General features: G+C 50.0%; 3 protein-coding genes and 5 non-coding genes across 9 annotated transcripts; 6 read left to right on the top strand and 2 right to left on the bottom strand.

Moving 5' to 3' along the window:
* LOC118578909 lies at positions 1–116 on the top strand. Its single transcript, XR_004944300.1, has one exon. It is a non-coding gene; the product is annotated as a U5 spliceosomal RNA (small nuclear RNA).
* Positions 117–3,415: 3,299 nt separating this feature from the next.
* LOC118578493 (armadillo-like helical domain containing protein 1) lies at positions 3,416–5,300 on the bottom strand. Its single transcript, XM_036179462.1, has 6 exons — positions 5,139–5,300; positions 4,994–5,066; positions 4,284–4,413; positions 4,107–4,184; positions 3,743–3,824; positions 3,416–3,668 (listed from the first exon to the last, which is right to left on the bottom strand). The coding sequence occupies exons 3-6, from the start codon at positions 4,365–4,367 to the stop codon at positions 3,547–3,549; spliced, it is 366 nt and encodes a 121-aa protein (XP_036035355.1). The 5' UTR covers positions 4,368–4,413; positions 4,994–5,066; positions 5,139–5,300; the 3' UTR covers positions 3,416–3,546.
* Positions 5,301–7,794: 2,494 nt separating this feature from the next.
* On the top strand, positions 7,795–13,086 carry Rps8 (ribosomal protein S8). Of its 2 annotated transcripts, XM_036179990.1 has the most exons (7): positions 7,795–7,880; positions 8,260–8,366; positions 8,856–8,955; positions 9,450–9,625; positions 9,815–9,944; positions 10,320–10,452; positions 13,068–13,086. In XM_036179990.1, exons 1-6 carry the CDS (start codon positions 7,877–7,879, stop codon positions 10,427–10,429), a joined length of 627 nt encoding a protein of 208 aa, XP_036035883.1. In that variant the 5' UTR covers positions 7,795–7,876; the 3' UTR covers positions 10,430–10,452; positions 13,068–13,086. The 2 variants fall into 2 exon arrangements, with proteins under 2 accessions (XP_036035883.1, XP_036035884.1); XM_036179991.1 differs by lacking the exon at positions 13,068–13,086 and having other exon boundaries at positions 10,320–10,469.
* On the top strand, positions 8,094–8,172 carry LOC118578998. The gene has a single exon (XR_004944371.1). It is a non-coding gene; the product is annotated as a small nucleolar RNA SNORD55/SNORD39 (small nucleolar RNA).
* On the top strand, positions 8,674–8,777 carry LOC118579007. Its single transcript, XR_004944379.1, has one exon. It is a non-coding gene; the product is annotated as a small nucleolar RNA SNORD46 (small nucleolar RNA).
* LOC118579006 lies at positions 9,668–9,735 on the top strand. The gene has a single exon (XR_004944378.1). It is a non-coding gene; the product is annotated as a small nucleolar RNA SNORD38 (small nucleolar RNA).
* Positions 10,148–10,217, top strand: LOC118579005. Its single transcript, XR_004944377.1, has one exon. It is a non-coding gene; the product is annotated as a small nucleolar RNA SNORD38 (small nucleolar RNA).
* A 1,481-nt stretch (positions 13,087–14,567) lies between the features above and the next one.
* On the bottom strand, positions 14,568–19,919 carry Best4 (bestrophin 4). Its single transcript, XM_036179069.1, has 9 exons — positions 19,768–19,919; positions 19,587–19,681; positions 18,856–19,089; positions 18,507–18,661; positions 17,844–17,921; positions 16,792–16,980; positions 16,541–16,621; positions 16,303–16,457; positions 14,568–16,190 (listed from the first exon to the last, which is right to left on the bottom strand). Exons 1-9 carry the CDS (start codon positions 19,917–19,919, stop codon positions 15,923–15,925), a joined length of 1,407 nt encoding a protein of 468 aa, XP_036034962.1. The 3' UTR covers positions 14,568–15,922.
* Positions 19,920–19,946: the final 27 nt, after the last annotated feature.

Below are 19,946 nucleotides of genomic sequence, written 5' to 3'. Positions count from 1 at the left end.
ATACTCTGGTTTCTCTTCAGATCGCATAAGTCTTTCGCCTTTTACTAAAGATTTCCGTGGAGAGGAACAACTCTGAGTCTTAGACTAATTTTTTGATGTCCTGCGTATGCAGGGCTGCAATCTTTGGTTCAAAGGTAGAGTAAGCGGGGACAGTGATGGCTGGTGGTGATGCCCAACACCACTACCTGGACCAGCCTGGCTTTTCAGTTTCTTGCAGTAACTAACCACTGTCTCCCCTACAAAACACACTCTATTCTTTTGTATAGGATTTACAAGCCTTTGATGTGTTACCAGGGCTCTGTCAGCAGGTCCCTGTCTCCATAAGAAGTGTTGTGCTGGAGCGGAGGGGGTAGATATCAAGAATTTGTTTTGACCTTGATGTCAGGGGACCATGTTGAGACAAAAAGGCCCAAATCAAAGAATTTGGAGCCCAAACCTAAATGACCCATCACATCTTACCCCAGACGGCCAAAGAGACAGTGGTGCTGTAAAGTTTACTACTTAAGATGGTGAGGTGTCCAGTTAGCTACCCAGATATGGACCCCACACAAAGGACAGAGGAGACAAAACCAAAGCAAGTCTCATAAGTTTTTGTACTTTTAAGGTTTATTTATTATGTGCAAAGTTCTGCCTGCATGTATGCCTACAGGCCAGAAGAGGGCACCAGATCTCATTACAGATGGTTGTGAGCCACCATGCGGTTGCTGGGAATTGAACTCAGGACCTCTGGAAGAACCGCCAGTGAGTGATCTTAACCTCTGAGCCATCTCTCCAGCCCGTTTCTTAAGTTATTAAAAGCAAGCAAGCCCAACCCCAATTCCCTGAGTTCGAAGCCAGGCTGCTCTACAAAGTGAGTTCCAGGACAGCCAGGGATTTTACACAGAGAAAAGAGAAACTCTTGTCTCCAAAAAACAAGCAACCAACCAACCAAACAAACAAAATGAAAACAGTGTTCCAGCTGGCTCCCTTCCTCCTGCCTCCCAGCTTGTCACAACTCAAAACCACAGGTGTGAATTTGGGTGATGGTGAAAGCAAGTACCAGTTCACCCTCTCATGATGTGATAGTCTTAGCTCTAACCCCCACGCTAGGGCGTCAGAGGCAGCCAGACGTCTGTGAGTGCCAGGTCAGCCTGGTCTATACATAGAGTTCTCCTCTAGCAAGGGCTACATGAACAAACAACAACAGAAACAAAACGACCTGTCTGGAACAACAAAAACCAAGTTTGATGTGGTGACCTATGCCAGTTGTCCCAGCACTAGGCAGAAGGATCTGGAATTCAGTCATTTTCAGCTACATGGAGTGATTGAGGCTAACCTGGGCTACAAGAGACCCCGTTCCAAACGCCCCCAAACGAGCTAACCAAATCCCACGGCTGTCTAGTTGTATTATTCTCTGATTACATTGGAAGTAAATCAGGTGAGGAAAGTTAACGGCGCCTCTCTGCCCTTCTCGAGACCCTTTTGCGGGGACTCGAATGCACAGTACTTTGTGTTAAATGACTGTAGGGATACAATCATTTTCGAACTGTTGCTTATTTACTGATTAGTGTGGAGAGTGCAATCCAGTGCCCCGTGTACATAAGCACTCTACAACTGACTACCCATCTCTTGGAGTGACAATTTTAATTCAGACTGCTTTGTTAGTTTTACATTCCGGAAATCTGACGTTGCACTGCCCCCTGGTGGTCGCCCAACACCTTTACACAGGGGAAGGGGAAGGAAGTAGTTAAGGTATTTCCGGAGACCAGAGGGCGGTGCCTTAGCCTTATTTACATATCCACAATGCACCGCACAGGGGTCGTAACTTAATTTAAAACCAGATCGCTGGCTTCTTTTTCGATCTTGGTTTCCTTCCAGATGGTAAAACGTTTACAGGTTTATGTGCAATGAAGCAGAAGTATTACATAGGTTGAGTGAAAAGGTACCATTTTTGTGTTAAGGTTTATAGAAATATGAGTATTAGATCCAGTGGGCATAAGTTATTTGATCAACGCCTTATATTTAAGGCAACTCCGCGTCGTTCTTAACATGGACCCGCCGGAGGATAAGAGAATAATAATGTACATATAATTTTTGGAGGTAGTCTGGTGTTTTTAGGCTACCATTATTAGTTAAAATGAGAATGGTACATTGTAGGTATGGTTTTTTAGCTCTTGGTCACAGGCATTTTTGGAAGATTGTTTCCTGAGCCTATTTTTACCCATTTCCTTTTTACCTATGACAGTAGAAGTAAAATCTCTGCTAGGTAGTGGCTCCAACTGACTGGAGGCAGAAAACTCAGAGCCATCCTGTACTATACAGCAAGTTAAAGGCCAGCCTAGATAACTAAGGAAGGTACTGTCTCAAAAATAAAAAGCAGGGCTGGAGAGATGGTTCAGAGGTTAAGAGTACTGACTTCTCTTCCAGAGGTCCTGAGTTCAATGCCCAGCAACCATTTAGTGGCTCACTACAATCTGTAATGAGATCTGGTCCCTTTGGCCTGTAGGCATACATATCATTATACATAATAAATACATAAATCTTTTAAAAAATAAAAAGTAGACACAGCTGGTGATACAATGGAATGTTACACAGTAGCTGAGAGGCCTGAGGCTCCATCCTCAGCACACTACACCGCAAAACCTGAGAGAGGCTGGGAGAAGGGCAGAAACAGATGTGCTGAGGGTTCAGTCAAGGGCATAGGCCATGGGGGTAAAGTGAGACATAGAGATATATGGAATGTAGTCAGCGGACATAGAAGGAGACTAGAGATGTAGGTTTTATTGGCATGGGGGGCAGTTTCGAGACAGGGTATCTGTGTAAGAGCCCTGGCTGTCGGGACTCACTCTGCACAGTAGACAAGGCTGGCCTTGAACTTACAGATATCAGCCTCAATCTGCCTCCTGAGTGCTGGGATTAAAGGCGTGCACCACTGCCTGGCTGGAGTTGCTTTAGACACAATGAGATATAAACACAAAGTCTGGAAATGGAAGGGGTTGAGGGAACAGAAGCAAGGCAAAAGGCAGGAGAGAAGCAGGTGTGTGATAATGTAAAGCAGCAGTTCTCAACCTGTGGGTTGTGACCCCTTTGGGGGGGTCAAAGGACCCTTTTATGGGTGTCACCTAAGACCACTGGAAAACACATTCCATTACAATTCATAACAGGAGCTAAATGACAGTTATGAAGTAGCAACGAAAATAATTGTATGGTTGGAGTCGCCACAACATGAGGGACTGTATTAAAGGGTCGCAGCATTAGGGAGGTTGAGAACCACTGTCTTAAAGGGTCAAGGGCCTCCACTTAAGGCCACAGTGTGCCCTGGAACTCTTCCAGAGCCTCACTGGCCCTTCCCTTGGGACCGGCTTTGGTAAGTAGGAGCACTTCCCAACCCCATCACACAGCTCTTACAGCTCTCCATTCCCTTCAGACTACACAGCACAGCTATCAAAACTCTTTATTAGACTTTTCTGCAGCAACGCCCCCCTCCCCACTGCATTTTCTAACTCCCAGCTTCCCACCCAGAACCAAGCGGCACTTTCTTCAAAGCTGGTTTGCCACAGGGGTCTGTCACTCCTTGGATTCTGAAGGAAGCCTCTCAAAGTGGGCGATGTACTCCACCTCGTTCATGTCTCCAGGGCCCATGAAGAAGCTGAAGCAGCTGTTGGTGGAGCCTTCACAGAGGTGTAAGGCTGCAGGCAGGGAAGGCCAGCGTGAGCCTGACTGCGCCTCTGCCTGGGCCCTGGGCCCCTCGCCCTCTGCTCACCTTTGGTAACATTGACCTTGTTGGCCGCCAAGATGTCTGCCTGAATGCTATCTATTTTTGTGTACAGGAGCTCAGCGTTGTTCTGAGGACAGAAGCAGGAGGAGCCTGGCTGGGCACCAGAGCAGTGTGCTCCTGGAGTGGGGCTCAAGAGGAAGGTTAACTGCAAGCAGAGCTGCTGAGGCAGAGAGGTCCTGTTCCCAGCTTACCAGCTAGGGCAGGTAGGGACAAGAAGACAGTGTGTATGTGTGTGAGTGCGGAGTGGGGGGACGGGACGGGTGGCCGTCAGGAGACTAGCTTCACTGTGCACAAGGGGACCCGTTCCGTCCTGGGCGACCGCCGAGGCTGGTGGGATGGAAATACTTACAAGGAAGAGCTGGAAGAGTTCCTCCCCCATGGACTTGCGGACATGTTCCTCCACCAATGGGAACATTTGCACAAAGAACTGTGGCAGAAGGTGGGGGGTGGCAGGACAGTGTGGGTATGGGCTGACTTGACTGCCCATGCCCTGCATTCTGCCCCATGCACACCCCAGCCCAAGCACCTCTAGTGTGAGGCTGGCCAGCCTCTGGCTGTTGCTGTGGTCGGTGTTGCCCATGGCTGACATCAGGCTGTGGACCACACGCATGTGCAGCAGCTCCTCTGCCAGTTTCAAGTCATCGCGTGCCAGGATCCTTGTGAGGAAGGATAAAAAGACAGGAAAATCTGTGGGGACACAGGAAGGAAAGGAGCCCTTCACCCCCACATCTGAAGCCTCTCTCTCCAGCTGAGAAGCAAGAATGCCAGCAGAGCCAGGATTGGTGGAGCATGTCTTCTATCCCAGCACTAAGGAGGCAGAGGCAGGTGGATCTCTGTGAGTTTCAAGCCAGTCTGTCCATGTGGAGAGTTCCAGGACAGTCTCATCTCCACAGGCCCTCTCAAAACAACAACAACAACAAACAAAAACAAACAAACAGACCAAACAATGAGCTTGAGCTGCACCTTCCCTATGAAGCCCACACCCACACTATTGTGTTGTTATTATTAATTTTTTTTTGGAGATCAGGTCATACTATAAAGCCCTGGCTGTCCACTATGTGGACAAGGCTGGTCTTGACCTCACAGAAATCTGCTGGCCTCTACCTCCCAAGTTCGTGCCCAGCCTTGTGTCTTTCTTTTAAAATTAAACTATGTTCTGGGCACAGTGGCACATGCTCTTAGCCCCAGGGCTCAGGAGGCAGACAGTGCAATCACCCACTCCCTCTGCTGGCCTACCCAATGGTCTTGGCGGCTGCAGCCTGCTTCAAGAACACTGGTAGCTGGGTGCTGATCTGGAGAACCGAAGGGTCTGAAGAAATGAGGGACCATTAGCCAGGAAGCCCTTTCCCTCCCCCAGGGCAGTCCCCACCAGGAGCCCTACCAGTGAAGATCTTGGCCTGCAGTCTGGAAGTCTCCTTGACTGGTGGGATAAGCAGAGCCACAAGGCCCTTGAGCAGAGGCAAGCGCACGTCATAGTGGGTCAGGTCCTTTATCAGCTCGATGGCTGGGGAAGGACAGAGATGCTGGAGAGGCCCCTGGTCCTTCAAAGCTCTTCACTACCTTATTCTTTTTTAACAGATTTATTTATTTATTTATTTATTTATTTATTTATTTATTTATTTATCTTATGTGTTTGGGTGTTTCTATCCGCAGGCCAGAAGAGGCATCAGATCCCACTATAGATGGTTGTGAGCCACCATGTGGTTGCTGGGAACTGAACCTGGGTCCTCTGGAAGAAGGGCCAGTGCTCTTAACCACTGAGCCGTCTGTCCAGTCCTCATCACTACCCTCTCCCCTGCCCGCTCCATCATCTCTCCCAGTGCTTTCTGGGTCCAGCACCTGGGAAGGCCTTGTATGGGAGGTCACACTTCCTTCCTGCCCTTCTGGAGCTTGTGATCAGAAACCAGCAAGAGGAGGAGTCAGAGGGAAGGAACGGGATGATGAGCCCACCCAGGAAAGGCCTGGAGGTCAGAGCTGGAGTCTGAGGCCCACGGAAGTGAGTTGCCATCAGCTTGGAGGAATTCAGGTTTGGTGGAGGAGGAAAGGGCTGAGGTGGGGAGGATTTCATTCTTTTTTTTTTTTTTGGTTTTTCGAGACAAGGTTTCTCTGTGTTGTTTTGGTGCCTGTCCTAGATCTTGCTTTGTAGACCAGGCTGGCCTTGAACTCACAGGGATCCGCCTGGCTCTGCCTCCGGAATGCTGGGATTAAAGTTGTGAGCCTCCACTGTCCAGCTAAGAAATAATTTTTAAAATACATTTATTTTTCTGTTATCAGTTTGATACAGTATAAATTATTATTCTAATAGTAAAATGTTTGATTGAGGTTTGCCCAGTGATTGAGTAAAACCAAAACTTATTACAAGCCACAGTCATCCTAGTATTCCCCTGCTATATAGCCTCCCTGGTTCTGTGGCTAAGAAATAATATTTTAAAATTTAAAAAAATATTGGGCTGGAGAGATGGCTCAATGGTTAAGAGCAGTGACTCTTCCAGAGGTCCTGAGTTCAATTCCCAGCAACCACATGGTGGCTCACAACCATTGTAATGAGATCTGGCGCCCTCTTCTGGCGTGCAGCCAGAACACTGTATACGTAATAAATACATCTTTAAAAAAAATTAAAAAATATTGAGTTCGAGGCCAACCTGATCTACAAAGTGTGTTCCAGGTCAGACTCCATAGCTACACAGAGAAACTCTGTCTTGAAAAACTAAAAAATAAATTATTGTATTCCACAACTGGGGTATGAATGAAAAATATATATAAAAAGGAAAGGGCGTGACTGCTCCTAGGTATGGTAGAGGAGAAAGTTTATTGTAGATAAACGAGAGAGCATAGGTAGAAGCAGAGACATCTGGGAAAGTCCAGAGTGAACAAGACCAGACTGAGCTGGGCCACGTGTGGAGAAGGGAGAGATGGGAACCAGGCTCAGCAGCCTAGAGGCCAAAGGTACAAAAAGAGAGGGTAACAAAATGTCTGTGTAGAGCCCCTTGGGGAAGGGCAGCCCAGCCCCTGGGGTGGAGAGTTCAGGAGAGAACCCGGTATGCCAGCCATACACAGATAGGGACTGAGGGATGCTGGGAGAACCTGGTGGTCAGGTCGGTTTTGATATGTTAAATAGGCACCTCAACCATTTTCCCCTGGCCTGAAACTTTTTTGGGGGGTGGGGTGGGGTTAGAGATAGGGTTTCTCTTTGTAGCTTTGCTTTGGAGACCAGGCTGGCCTCAAACTCACAGAGATCCGCCTGGCTCAGCCTCCCGAGTGCTGGGATTAAAGGCGTGTGCCACCACCGCCCCGCCGTCCTGGCTTGAAACTTAACAGGGTATAACTGAGTCGGTGGAGTGGTTGCCTGGTATCTTAACCGCTGAGCCATCTCTCCAGCCCCCGGTTGCGCGGTATATATCTAACAGCTTCTGGTTCCCGCAGCACCACACACCAAAACCAAAACCCCCGGGTCCCACCGGGTGGGAGGGGACTTAACTGACTCCCTCAACTACTCCAGTCACGGATCCTGCCCGCCCACCTAGACCAGGTAAGTTTAATTTCATTTTCTTTCTTTTTTCGAGACAGGGTCTATGTCCTGGAACTCGCTTTGCAGATCAGGTTGGCCTCAAACTCACAGAAATCCACCTGCCTCTGCCTCTGGCGAGCTGGCATTGAAGCGTGAGTCATGCCCTGCCAAATGTAATTGTAAAAATAATAAACCGGAAAGAAAAAAAAACAACAACAACAACCAAACACATACAGAGACTGCACGGTAGCGTACGCCTTTAATTCCGGCACTCAGCAGGAGTCTGAGGATCTAGGCTACAAAAGAATCTGTCTCCAAAAAAAAAAAAAAAAAAAGACAAAATGTAAGCACAACAGCGAGCAAGGGTGACCTATCACGTCAGCTGAAAGCGCAACGGGCGGGACCTCCGGTCTGCCCAAGGTCAAGGGACGTGAAGCAGGGTCCACAGGGGTCTGCGGGATCCTTCCCCCTAGTGCCGGAGTGCCAGCCTTCCAGCTCTCCCCCCGAGAGTCCCTTCCCGGAAACCGGAAGAGACGTAAAGAAGGCGGGGCAGCGTTTTAGAAACCGGACCGTGAAGCTTTGCGCTTCCTCTTTCCAGCCAGCGCCGAGCGATGGGTGAGTGTTGCCGTGGGCCGGGTCGGGCTGCGGGGAGCGAGCTCCATCCGTCTCCATCCTGCCGCGGAGCCCTGCCGGGAGCATGTTCGGCCCGACCCCGGGCCCCGAGCACCCGTGGGGAGGGCCGGCCGTGGGCTTGGGCCGCCGAGATCGCTGCGGCCGCTTCCCGGGCTCCGGGCTGCGAGCGGTCCAACATGGCTGCCGCGGGCCGCACGCGGATGATGACACCTAGGTATGCTGCACACTCCCGACTGCGTCGTGAGGAGGCCAACCTTGGAGAGCTGAGTGTGCGGTCCGCGCCGAGCGTTGCCCGGGGATGGCTAGGTCGCCGGTACCCAGGCCCGGCGGCTCAGGCATGCGTCCCCGCTCCCCCACACAGGCATCTCTCGAGACAACTGGCACAAGCGCCGCAAGACCGGGGGTAAGAGAAAGCCCTACCACAAGAAGCGGAAGTATGAGCTGGGACGGCCTGCTGCCAACACGAAGGTCAGTGCGCGTGTCGAGGTGGGGGTACGCCTAACCCGCCTTAGAGCGTGGATGCCGTGACCACGGTCCCTTTTAGGCCCTGATGTCTGTTTTGGAGACTGGGGCATCTTGCACATACCCACGTGCTGGGTACAATCTTGAAGACCACAGGGTCTGTGCGTGCGCCCGGGTCGCCGAATTTAAGGTGCAGTGGAGACATGCTGGGGACCAGGACTCGAAGGGAGCCTAGGAATGGGCTCCTTGGACGTTGGGATATTTTTGACTTGGAATTCTGTGTTTGTGGGGTGTGACTTTTCTTCTTGGAGGTAACTAGAGTGATGAAACAGTATCCTTAGGCGTGGTTATGGCCGTCTTGGTCACCTGTATGCCACTTGCCAATGAAAGGACTTGTCATAGTTACACTGACTGTTACCTCCCTCTAGTCCAGGTTCCTCTCCTGGTCTCCCCTCTTTTCCTGAGACCATGTTCTGGTTTTCTTGTGCTTTCCAGATTGGCCCTCGTCGTATACACACAGTCCGAGTCCGAGGAGGCAATAAGAAGTACCGTGCCCTAAGATTGGATGTGGGGAACTTTTCCTGGGGCTCTGAGTGTAAGTAGTCCTTTGGGGGTACCAGAGTATTTGCCTGTTGCTGAAAGACCTTGAGGTAGCTTCTTTAAGAGTTAATTGGCTGACTCCTGCAGCTTGGGGTGGTTTCTAGAGAGTGTTTACAAAAGCTCTCAGAAGCAGGGCGGTGGTGGCACACGCCTTTATTCCCAGCACCTAGGAGGCAGAGGCAGGCGGATCTCTTGAATTCAAGGACAGCCTGGTCTACAGAACTAGTTCCAGGACAGGTAGGGCTGTTACATGGAGAAATTTAAAGAAAACATGGTTTGTGGGGGAAGAGCTTAGGCACAGAGGCTGGGTATTCTTTTCTGGGATTGAGGGAGGGAACGCTGGTAGTTGCCATATGTGCATGAGGTAGGAGAGAGAGAGAGAGACTGTGTGTGTGTGTGTACGTGTGCGCCGGAGCCAGGGACACATCAAGTACCCTTCTGCTGAGCTACCTCCCTGGCTCCTTAATTGTGAATTCCCCTTGTGTGCAGGTTGTACTCGGAAAACAAGGATCATTGATGTTGTCTACAATGCATCCAATAACGAGCTGGTCCGCACCAAGACCCTGGTGAAGAACTGCATTGTGCTTGTCGACAGCACACCATACCGACAGTGGTATGAGTCTCACTATGCGCTGCCCCTGGGCCGCAAGAAGGGGGCCAAGCTGGTGAGTGTTACTTTCCTGTAGGGGATGAGGGGAGCGCTGCCTTCTTGTGATGAAACTACTGTCCAGTTCTGCTACTGAAGGAAAGAGATGAATACCTGAGTTCTGAAGAAGGCAAGCATCAGGAAATTGGGGTTCGAGAAGGCTTGGTGACTTTGCTCATCGCGGATCCATGTGTTTTTCCTTACTCAGACTCCTGAAGAGGAAGAAATATTAAACAAAAAACGATCAAAGAAAATCCAAAAGAAGTACGACGAAAGGAAAAAGAACGCTAAAATTAGCAGTCTTCTGGAGGAGCAGTTCCAGCAGGGCAAGCTTCTTGGTGAGATTGCTGTGGTGTTGGGAAGCAGGAGTTGGTGGTGTGTGGTTTTACCCTGCCTGGTTCGTTGGGCTGTCAGGTTTGAACGCTGGGTGCACAAAGCATGAGCGGAGACAGTTGCTCACTGTAAGGGTGGCGAGTGAAATCATGAACAGAACAGGCTCTGAGTGGTAGTTGGGGGGAGTTGATGCCCTGGCTGATGGCTGTCTCAGTGATGAGAACTTTGTCCAGTTCTGCTGCTGACTTCCACGTGAGGATAAAGTGTGTCTGAGGAGACAGCTGGCTTCACGCCTGCCCTTTGGGTATCAGACCAAAGGGGGCAGGTAGGTTGAGTGGGGCCTCATGTCTGTTTACTAAGGACCACCTATTCTCTTACAGCCTGTATTGCCTCAAGACCAGGCCAGTGTGGCAGAGCAGATGGCTATGTGCTAGAAGGCAAGGAGCTGGAGTTCTATCTGAGGAAGATCAAAGCCCGGAAAGGCAAATAAAGCATCACTCATTCATAATAAAGGTGTTTATTGTTCTATATTTATATTGTTGGAATGTTTGGCTAGTCATTTTCCCTGTTCCTCTGAGCAAAGCTAAAGAAAAGCTCTCGTCTTTACTGTCTTCCCTGTGCGAGCATGCTGTCAGAGGCCCCATGCCCAGAGCAGTATCTAGAGTAATGCCAGTATTTCCTGGGTCTTGAACCTGGAGCAAGTTGGTGTGGAAGAGACTTGTGAGCTCTTCTGTACTGCGTTCTCTAACAGTAATGGGGTGCTGTCGAAATCATGCTTGTATTGTCAGGCCAGAGGTCTCCCTTTCCTTGGTAGACTTGGGTTTTAAGGGTTCCATTAAATTTGTGTATGTGTGCTAGGTATTAGCCTTCATGAATATTAAGCACATGGCTGTACCACAGGCTGTACTTCCAGACAGGTAAGGTGCTTCATGGGAAATATGGGAACTTGGGCATTGTGTTGAGGCTCTTGACATCATGCAAGTTAGAAGATGTCTTCACTACAGGTTAATGGTTTGGGGACTTTTGAAGCACTCATCTGTGGCCTTGGTTGGCCTGGAGCTTCTACTCCAGGCTGATTGCAGCTCACAGATGCATCTTCATTTGCTTCTGGGGGCTGGATTAAAAGTGTGCACCACCAGGCCTGGCTAAGGTTAATATTTTGGGGTTTCCCAGAGAAGTATAGAGAAAAAAGTGGGGCTCTACCCAGAGTCCTATCCCTTCACCCTACATAGCTGTCTGTCCGGTGCTGAGCTTGCAGGTACTTGCTCTGCCTGGCTTTTTTAAAGGATTGATTATGTGTACAGTGCTCTAACTGCATGTATCCCTGAAGGCTAGAGGAGGGCACCAGAGTCCATGTGTGGTTGTGAGCCACCATGTGCTTGCTGGGAATTGAACCTCTAGAAGAGCAGCCAGTGTTCTTAACTGCTGAGCCATTCACCCCTCTGTGCCTGGCTTTTAAATGGATGTTTGGGGATCAAGTCTTATTGCTTGTAAAGCAATAAACATTTTGTCTGATACCCCAAAGATCAAGGTTTTTGTTTGTTTTGGGTTTTCCAAGACAGGGTTTCTCTGTAACAGCTCTGGCTGTTTGTAGACCAGGCTGGCCTAGAAGTGCTAGGATTAAAGGCATACACCGACCCTCATGAGCTCAAGTTTTTGTTTTGGGGGTGACCTTCTAAGACAAGGTCCTGGAACTCCAAGACCACCAGCCTGTGCCTCCTGAGTTCTGAGTATGTGCTGCCACCCCCAGCAAATGTGGCAGTTCATTGAGAGCTTGTTCACAATCCCAGAGGGTTACTCTGGCCAATTTTGGTGGGGAGCATTAGCACAGGGGGTACACTGTAGCAGTAGCTGGATTTTCATCTAAGATGAGGAAGCTGTTGTAAGTGCCAGACTTAGACAGTATATGGCACACACCTTGAATCCCAGCACTTGGGAGGGAAAGGCCAGCCTGGTCTACAGAGCGAGATCCAGGACAGGCACCAAAACTATACAGAGAAACTCTGTCTTGAAACAACAAAAACCAGAAGTTGGAAAGTTATTTTAAGGTGTGTAACTTTTGCTTATGTTGCACTTGTTTAATCTGTGAAGCTGTGTTACTGTGCCTGTGTAAAACACCTGATAAAGAACTAATGGTCTAATAAAGAACTGGCCAATAGCAAGACAAGAGAAAGGATAGGCGGAGCTGGCAGGCAGAGAATATACAGAGGAGAAATCTGAGGAGGAAAGAGATGGAAGAGGGGGCTGGAGAGATGGCTCAGAGGTTAAGAGCGCTGGCTACTCATTCAGAGGTCCCGAGTTCAATTCCCAGCAACCACACGGTGGCTCACAACCATCTATTATGAGATTTGGTGCCCTCTTCTGGCCTGCAGACAGAACAATATACACAATAAATAAATTTTTAAAAAAGATGGGAGGGTGAAGTGAAGAAAGGAAGGAGCCAGAGAAGGAGGACTCCAGGAGCCAGTTACACAGCAAGCCATGGATTAAGAAACAAAGGTACACAGAAATAGAAAAGGAAAAGCCCAGAGGCAAAAGGTAGACGGCAGGGTAAGTTAGGTAAAACTGGCTAGAAACTAAGCTAAGGCTGGGCATCCATAATTAGGAATAAGCCTCCGTATGTGAATTTATTTGGAAGCTGGATGGTGAGCCTCCCAAAAAAAAAGGTTTAAAAAAGACAAAAATAAATGCCCGACCTTGGCTTGTTTCTTGTCAGCTTAACTTTAAACTATCCCATCTTTTTTGCCTCTAGGCTTTTTCCTTCTGTATATCTTAATTTTTTTTTCCTAACTACTTTGTTTATTTTATGTGCATTAGTGTGAAGATGTTGGATTCCCTGGAACTGGGGTTATAAACAGTTGTGAGCTGCCATATGTGGATGTTGGGAATTGAACTCAGGTCCTCTGGAAGAGCAGCCAGGTGCTCTTAACTGCTGAGCCATCTCTGCAGTCCCCCCTTACTTTCCTTTTTTTTTTTTTGTATGTGGAGCTGAGGATTGAACCTAGGGCTTGCGCTTGAGCAAGTGCTCTACCGCTGAGCTAAATTTTACCCCAACCCCTTACTTTCATTCCTAACTTCTGTGGATAGCTGGTCTCTAGCATCCTCGTTTTCTTGCTCTTTTCTTCCAGATTTCCTGCCTGCCTTCTCTGCCTGCCAGATCTGCCTACTCTTTCTCCTCCCTCGCTATTGGCTGATCAGCTCTTTATTAGACCAGTCAGGTGTTTTAGACAGGCTCAGAGTTAAAACAAATGCACCGTTAAAGAATGCAGCAGCCAGGTGGCAGTGGTGCAGGCCTTTAATCCCAGCGCTCTCTGAGTTGGAGGTTGGCCTGGTCTACAGAGTGAGATCCAGGACAGGCACGAAAACTACACAGAGAGGGGGCTGGAGGGATGGCTCAGGTTAAGAGCACTGACTGCTGTTCAGAGGTCCTGAGTTCAATTCCCAGCAACCATGTGGTGGCTGACAGCCATCTGTAATGAGATCTGGTGCCCTCTTCTGGCCTGCAGTCATGCATGCTGTATACATAATAAAATAAATCTTTAAAAAAAAAAAAAACTACACCGAGAAACTGTCTCAAAAAAAAGAATGCAGCACATCTTTGCATCATTAAACAAATGTTACACATTAAAAGTAATGTAGGGGTCTGTTTGCCTTGTCCTCGTGTTGGGCTTAAAGGTGTGTACCATCATGGCCTGACCCAATGAGGGTTTTTTTTCCCCCTTGCATATGAGTGGTTTGTTTGCATCCATATATGTGTACCGTGTGCTTGTCTTGGTGCCCAAGAAGGTCAGAAAAGGGCACTGGGTCCATTGAAACTGCAATGGGTGCTCTTAACTGCTGCGCCTCTCTCCAGCTCCTCTTTCTGTATTTTGAGACAGGGTTCCTCTGTGTAGCCCTGGCTGTCCTTTACTCACTCTAGACCAGACAGGCTTTGAACTCAGGATCTGCTTGATCTCAATTGAACTTCCTACCTCCATCTGCCAAGCACAGGGTTTTTATTATGTGCACTGCCCTTAGAAGTTAGACCCTGACAGCCTGGTCTACAGAGTTGCAGGACAGCCGGAAGTACGGAGGTTAGAAAGAACTGTGAGCTGCCATATGGGTTCTAGGGACCCAAGGTCCTCAGCAAGAGCAGCAAGCACTCTTAACTGCTGAGCCATCATCCCTAGAATTTTTTGTGTGGCAGTGGGGTTGGACATCAGAGGACAAATTTCAGGACCTGGGTCTCCGGCTGGGTGTAAGTCCCAATGATCAAACCTTGGTGGTCAGGCTTGGCAATAAGCACCTTTATGCACTAAACCACTGCTCCCCCTCATTTTTTATTTTATGTGCATGTATGTATACTGGTATCCTGTGTAACATCCATGGGCATACACTTCATTTTCATGTTCTTGAGACAGGATCTCTACATAGCCCTAGCAGTGCTGGAACTCACTATGTAGACCAGATTGGCCTTGAACTCAGACATTACCCTGTCTGATGCATACACTTTAAATAAAGGTGGGTTTGGGGGGGGGGGTTGAGACAGTTTTTCTGTGTAGTTTTGCAACTTTCCTGGAACTCACTTTGTAGACCAGGCTGGCCTCGAACTCAGAGATCTGCCTGACTCTGCTTCTCGAGTGCTGGGATTAAAGGCGTGGCCGGGCGAAATAAAGTTTTTTGTTGTGTTTAATTGCCATTGAGATGACTCTTCAGGCCTGATAACCAGAGTTCAGTCCCTGGAACCCATAGGGTGGAAGGTGAATCTCCAACACACACTTTATGGACAATGAAAATGCCCTTTAGCTAAGGGAGGGTGTCTCAGTCTGCTAGAGGCTGAGTCCCCCTGCAGCTGGAAAAAGCTAAGACATCCTTCCCACAGACCCGTGTGAACCCACACCTGTTTTAACAACACACCCTGATAAATGTAATACAATTTTCATTTTAAAATTGGAGGGCTGGAGAAATGTCTCAGTGGCTCTTCAGGTGAGCACTCAGGTTCATTTCCTGGTATCCACATGGCAGCTCACAAAGCTCACTTTTGAGGTTCCAGGAGTTAAGACATAATGACTTTCTAGGGGCACTGTACATAGTACACTTACATATATGCAGACGAACGTTCATCCACATAAAATACTCTTAATTTGGGACATAGGTAGGGCTAGGTCCCATTGGCACAAGCCACTTGGAAAGCTGGGTGGGAGGATCACACAGTTCAAGGCCAGCTCGGGTGATTTAGTGAGGTCCTACACTCCAGTGTTTCCATCCTTAGCTTTCTTCCTTGGTTCTGGCATTAGCTGTCCTTTCACAAGAGCAAAAGTCAAAAGATCTTGCTTCTACAATTCTGGTCTTGGTTAAGTGCCTGTAGTGCTGGGCAAGTTCCCAATCCTAATTCCACCTACACCCTAGGCAATTGCCAAATTAAACAGTCGTGATTCACGGTGAGCAAATGGACATATTCTCGTTACAAACAGAATGCGAGCATTTTGCAAAGGTCCCACGGCCCGCCCGCTGACCTGCCTTCAGAAGCCACTGGGCTAGGGAGTGTGTGTCCTTTTACTTTGCCATGCTTGATTCATGGAATCAAAAAACAGCTGTCCCAGACCAGCAGCACAGCTCGACCCCAAACTGGAAATGCCACTTCCTGAGCTCAACCAAATGCGGCACCTAGAGGCTGGGGCTGGGCACCAGGAAGACTTCAGGGATGCTGATGCTCCCCTACCAACGCCTGGAAAGGTAGCCTTGCCTCTGTGTGTCAGCCCTATATATTTGGCCTTTTCTTCATTCTAGCTTTGCCTCCCCAAGCAATCTATCCCACTTCACACTAAAGGAGATCCACTCTACCTACCCCCAGCTCTCCTCGTCATTGCTTTCAAGAGCTGTCCCCAAATGCTTTCCCCAAGGGCCAACCCGCCGTCCAGAGAAGTTGCTCTGAGCAGTGGCTCATAGGACCAAGCGTAGCTGGGGAAGAAGGCAGGGTGGCAGCCACCGGCAAAGGGGATTCTCAAGGTTCCAGGGCTTCATCGCCAGATTCCTCAGCCTCATCTATACGGCTGGCAGCCTCCTCACCGCCCAACTCGGTCCGGAAGCGCACCAGGTGCGGGGTCCTGGGGGCGCCGCGTGCTCGCCCGAAGTTCCGTAGGCTTACAGCAGGCGAGAGCGCTCCTGAGCCCAGGAAGCGGCCCAGCAGCGGGGTCTGGGTGGCGGCTGCTGGCAGGTCGGACCTTGGGGACGCCTCCACCTGCAGGCACTGCTCAGGGTCGTCGCTCATGCTGCGGGTGCCAGGGCGGACATAGACAAGCATTGACTCTCAGAGGACTTGTTTGTATCCCCATAGGGTGGCCAGGGACTGGGCACCGGTTTCCAAGTCAAATCTCGACTTACCGCAGGTTGAAAGTGGAACCCAAGAAGGAAGGACGCAGTGACTCAGCGGCTGTGGCCACTGTATACGGTGGCTGAGGTTGGGCCTCATCCCAGTACTGATCCTTCTCAGCAGGTGGCAGGTTCTGGTACATATCATCCACAGAGAGCAGGGACACCTGAGCCAGAAGAAGGGCAAGCAGTGGGTCACAACTGTTTCTCTGCACACCTGGCCATCTCTGCCCCTTACCCCGCACCTAACCTGCAGGTTTCGATCTATGAGCTGATTGGTCTCAAAGTCGTCGTCATCTTCACCGAAGGGGTTAATGAGCTGTTCAGCTACCTATGAATTGTAGAAATGGTGTCTTCTAGGTGCAGAACACCACCACCACCACCACCACCACCACCACCACCACCACCACCACCACCACCCCCCCCCCCGCCACTGCCCAGCACTGCAATGTGATAGTGATTCTCTGTGCCCACCTCTACAGAGTAGGATGCCATACTGACCTTGAGCCACCCAGCATAAAAGAAAAACTGCAGCAAGGTGGTAAGAGGTACAAACATGTCCAGGTCCCCCAGGGCTGGAGAGACCTCTTCGTCTGGCTCCAGAAGTTTGGCAGCCCCTGTTTCTGGCTCCACAAACTGTCGGCCGACCAGGGAAAGGGCGAAGAAGGAGTATACAGCTATCGTCACGACCTGAAGAGGGAAACGGGAGGGGCAGAGGGGCAGCAAGAAACTCGGTCCCTGTCTGTGAGGGCCCGGAGGGTCTGGCAAGTCATCAAGCAGGGGCTGGGTGCCATTGCAGTGGACATGAACACAGTTCATCTTTTTTTTTTTTTTTCCTTTGAGACAGGGTTTCTTCTTGTAGTTTTGGTGCCTGTCTTGGATCTTGCTCTGTAGACCAGGCTGGCCTCGAACTCACAGAGATCCTTCTGCCTCGGTCTCCCAAGTGTTGGGATTAAAGATGTGTGCTACCACTCTTGGCAGGATAGGATTATCTTTTTTTGTTTTTGTTTTTGTTTTTGTTTTTTTTTTTGGTTTTTTGAAACAGGGTTTCTCTGTGTAGCTTTGCACCTTTCCTGGAACTCACTCTGTAGCCCAGGCTGGCCTCGAACTCACAGAGATCCGCCTGCCTCTGCCTCCTGAGTGCTGGGATTACAGGCATGTGCCACCACTGCCCGGCCCTTGTTTTTGTTTTTCAAGACAGTTTCTCTGTAGCCCTGGTTGACCTGGAACCCGCTCTGTAGACCAGGCTGGCTTCCAACTCGGGGAGTTGCCTGCTTCTACCTCTGCCTCCTGAGTGCTGGGATTAAAGGCATGTGCCACCACTACCTGGATCAAGACAGAGTTCTCTTTACAGGTGTGGAGGACGATTTTTGAGGATGAGGGACAGGGTATTATTGATGGGAGTAGAGTAATGTTTTTGAGGATGACCCTCACAGTTCAGTGTCTCCTGAGACTGACTTGGCCCAGGCGAAGAGCCATCAAGGCCCCTTGGTATCTTACACACCCCAGGATGTCCAATAGGTACCTGAGCTGGGCAGGCAGGAAACAGTTACCTGGGTGTAGACAAGGGGGATGCTGATCCAGTCATAGTGAAACAACATGCTGCACTTGGCACGGTACTTGTTCAGCTCCTAGAGAGAGCAGATGACGGGAGGTCAGAGGAGACAAAGAAGGCAGATAAGAAGAGAGCACAAGACTCCACAAAGATGATCTGGGCCGGGTCTGAGCCCCACTGCTCTCAGACTATCAGGCTGGGGTGTGCTTAGGGTAGAAAGCAATCTAGGAAGGTAGCAAACAACATTCTGGGCCTGGAGCCAGAACACCTATGAATCCCAGCTTCACTAACATGCTGTGTGAGAAGCTTTTCAACTCTGTGCCTCAGTTTCTTTATCTGTGAAAGGGGGATAATAGCCCTCAGACACTAAGGGAGTCAACCTAAGCACTTGCTTCCAAAGTGCTCAGTAGCTGGCCCTAGTGGCTCATGCCCGTAATTCCAAAGTTTGTGAGACAATGGCAGGATTGCCATGGATTTGAGGCCAGTCTGGGCTAAACAGCGTTCCAGGCAAGCTTGAGCTATGGAGAGTAATCTTGTATCCCCCTCCCCCCAAAAAGTGTGTGGTATATAGTTGGTGCCTTTTAAGGGTGAAGGACCAAAATTATTATTCTGAAGCCAGTGCTAGGGGAGAGCCAATGATCCAAATCCTAAACTGACTTACTTCCAGTATGAGGCCGAGAGCGATGTCGTCACGGATTCGTCCATCCCTGCGGGCCTGGGCGGCGAGGTTAGTGAACCAGACGCAAGGGACCCAGTACTTGTTAAAATCAGATTTCAAGCTCTCAAACTTTCTCCTCTCTTCCTGAGACATGAAACCTGCCCGGGTGAAGAAGGTTAAGATGCAGACATCTCATGCCACCAGGGGCGCTAGTGGTCCAGCATCTGGCTGTTCTCCCTTAAACCCACAGGCTTCCCTGGAATCCTGGAGCGCCCCCTAAGGGTCAGACCTTTCCATCACCGGAGAAAAGCCAAGACATCCACCCACCCAGGGGCTGCGACTACCCAGGCACCTGCATCGACCACGTGCTCCATAGTGGGGAAGCGCTTGAGCACACGGGTGCTGACGGAACGCAGCACCAGCACTGATGCCAGGTTGGCATAGCGGATGAGAGTTCGGCGTAGTAAACGGCCGCTCTGGTCCACGCCATGCACACAGGCTGAGATGACACACATTAACTGGTCGGGCAGTGGAATGCTTGTGTACTGAGACCACCATCGGTTCACCACCAAAGTCACGTAGAAACCTAGTGAGCCACCATGGATAACAGAGGCAGAAAGAAAGGTGCCAGGCGCTAGGGAGGTCTGCATTGGACTCTATGGCCTTTCTGGTCCCACGGCCTTGCTGAGAAAGTCAGGCCGGGAAGAAGAGAATACAAACTGCCTGCCGGGGAAGAGGGAAGTGGGAGTCCGAGGTGGGGTTACTGTTGACTCTGAGACCTTTTTTTCTATGAGGGTAGGGAGGGGCTATCTTTTCTCTCTGGCTCCCATTTGGTAACCAGAGCGGGAGTTATAAGGCCAGGGGGTGTCTGTGCCAGTGAAGATTGAGGGTCCCCCAAATGACAGGCAAGGAGTAACCCAGAGGAAACTGTGGACCCAGGCTCTAGCTCTTCTCTTTGCTGGTTGACTCCATGCCATTGCTGCCCAGAATTGTCACCTCAACCCAAGGGTCAGAGAACATGGTCAGGAGACCACGGAAAACTAGAAGGGACGGGGTGGGGGTGGAGGTAGGAGGGGGGCTCACCCAGCACGAAGGACAAAGGGATGAGGTCTGCCGAACGGTTGCAGTATCGGGCCACCTGGGCATAAATATGCTTCTGCTCCTGGGTCAGCCACAGCCTAGGGCATATGTCAGGCAGAGACCTGGGTTGGTAGGAGGCCCGCGGTACAGGTCCTCATAGGCCAGGGCTCAGAGCTGCTCTCACCGGTAGGTGATGCTGAGCACAGCATACAGGGCACTGAACAGCAGAAACTCCTTGTACAGGAGCTTGTAGATGCTGCCCCTCCAGCGGAGGAGCAGGCCGGAGAAGGCTCCGAAACGCGCCTCTGCCACTTTGAGAGTGTAAGACACCGTCATGGTGCTGGGTCCTGGCGCAGAAGGTGG

The sequence above is a fragment of the Onychomys torridus genome, chromosome 2 (genome assembly GCF_903995425.1).
Source record: "Onychomys torridus chromosome 2, mOncTor1.1, whole genome shotgun sequence".
In the NCBI taxonomy this organism is placed as follows: domain Eukaryota; kingdom Metazoa; phylum Chordata; class Mammalia; order Rodentia; family Cricetidae; genus Onychomys; species Onychomys torridus.
Note: the sequence above shows the minus strand (reverse complement) of the source record. Positions and strands in the feature narration are given on the sequence as shown.

Coding starts and splice junctions, on each gene's coding strand:
- Rps8 (XM_036179990.1), top strand. Junction 9,626..9,814: donor GCAAGAAGGGGGCCAAGCTG/GTGAGTGTTACT, acceptor TTCCTTACTCAG/ACTCCTGAAGAGGAAGAAAT. Junction 9,945..10,319: donor CCAGCAGGGCAAGCTTCTTG/GTGAGATTGCTG, acceptor ATTCTCTTACAG/CCTGTATTGCCTCAAGACCA.
- LOC118578493 (XM_036179462.1), bottom strand. CDS start 4,367: ATGCGTGTGGTCCACAGCCTGATGTCAGCCATGGGCAACACCGACCAC. Junction 4,185..4,283: donor TGGCCAGCCTCACACTAGAG/GTGCTTGGGCTG, acceptor CTTCTGCCACAG/TTCTTTGTGCAAATGTTCCC. Junction 3,669..3,742: donor CAAGGTCAATGTTACCAAAG/GTGAGCAGAGGG, acceptor CCCTGCCTGCAG/CCTTACACCTCTGTGAAGGC.
- Best4 (XM_036179069.1), bottom strand. CDS start 19,919: ATGACGGTGTCTTACACTCTCAAAGTGGCAGAGGCGCGTTTCGGAGCC. Junction 19,682..19,767: donor GTGCTCAGCATCACCTACCG/GTGAGAGCAGCT, acceptor CATATGCCCTAG/GCTGTGGCTGACCCAGGAGC. Junction 18,662..18,855: donor GGAGCACGTGGTCGATGCAG/GTGCCTGGGTAG, acceptor TCACCCGGGCAG/GTTTCATGTCTCAGGAAGAG.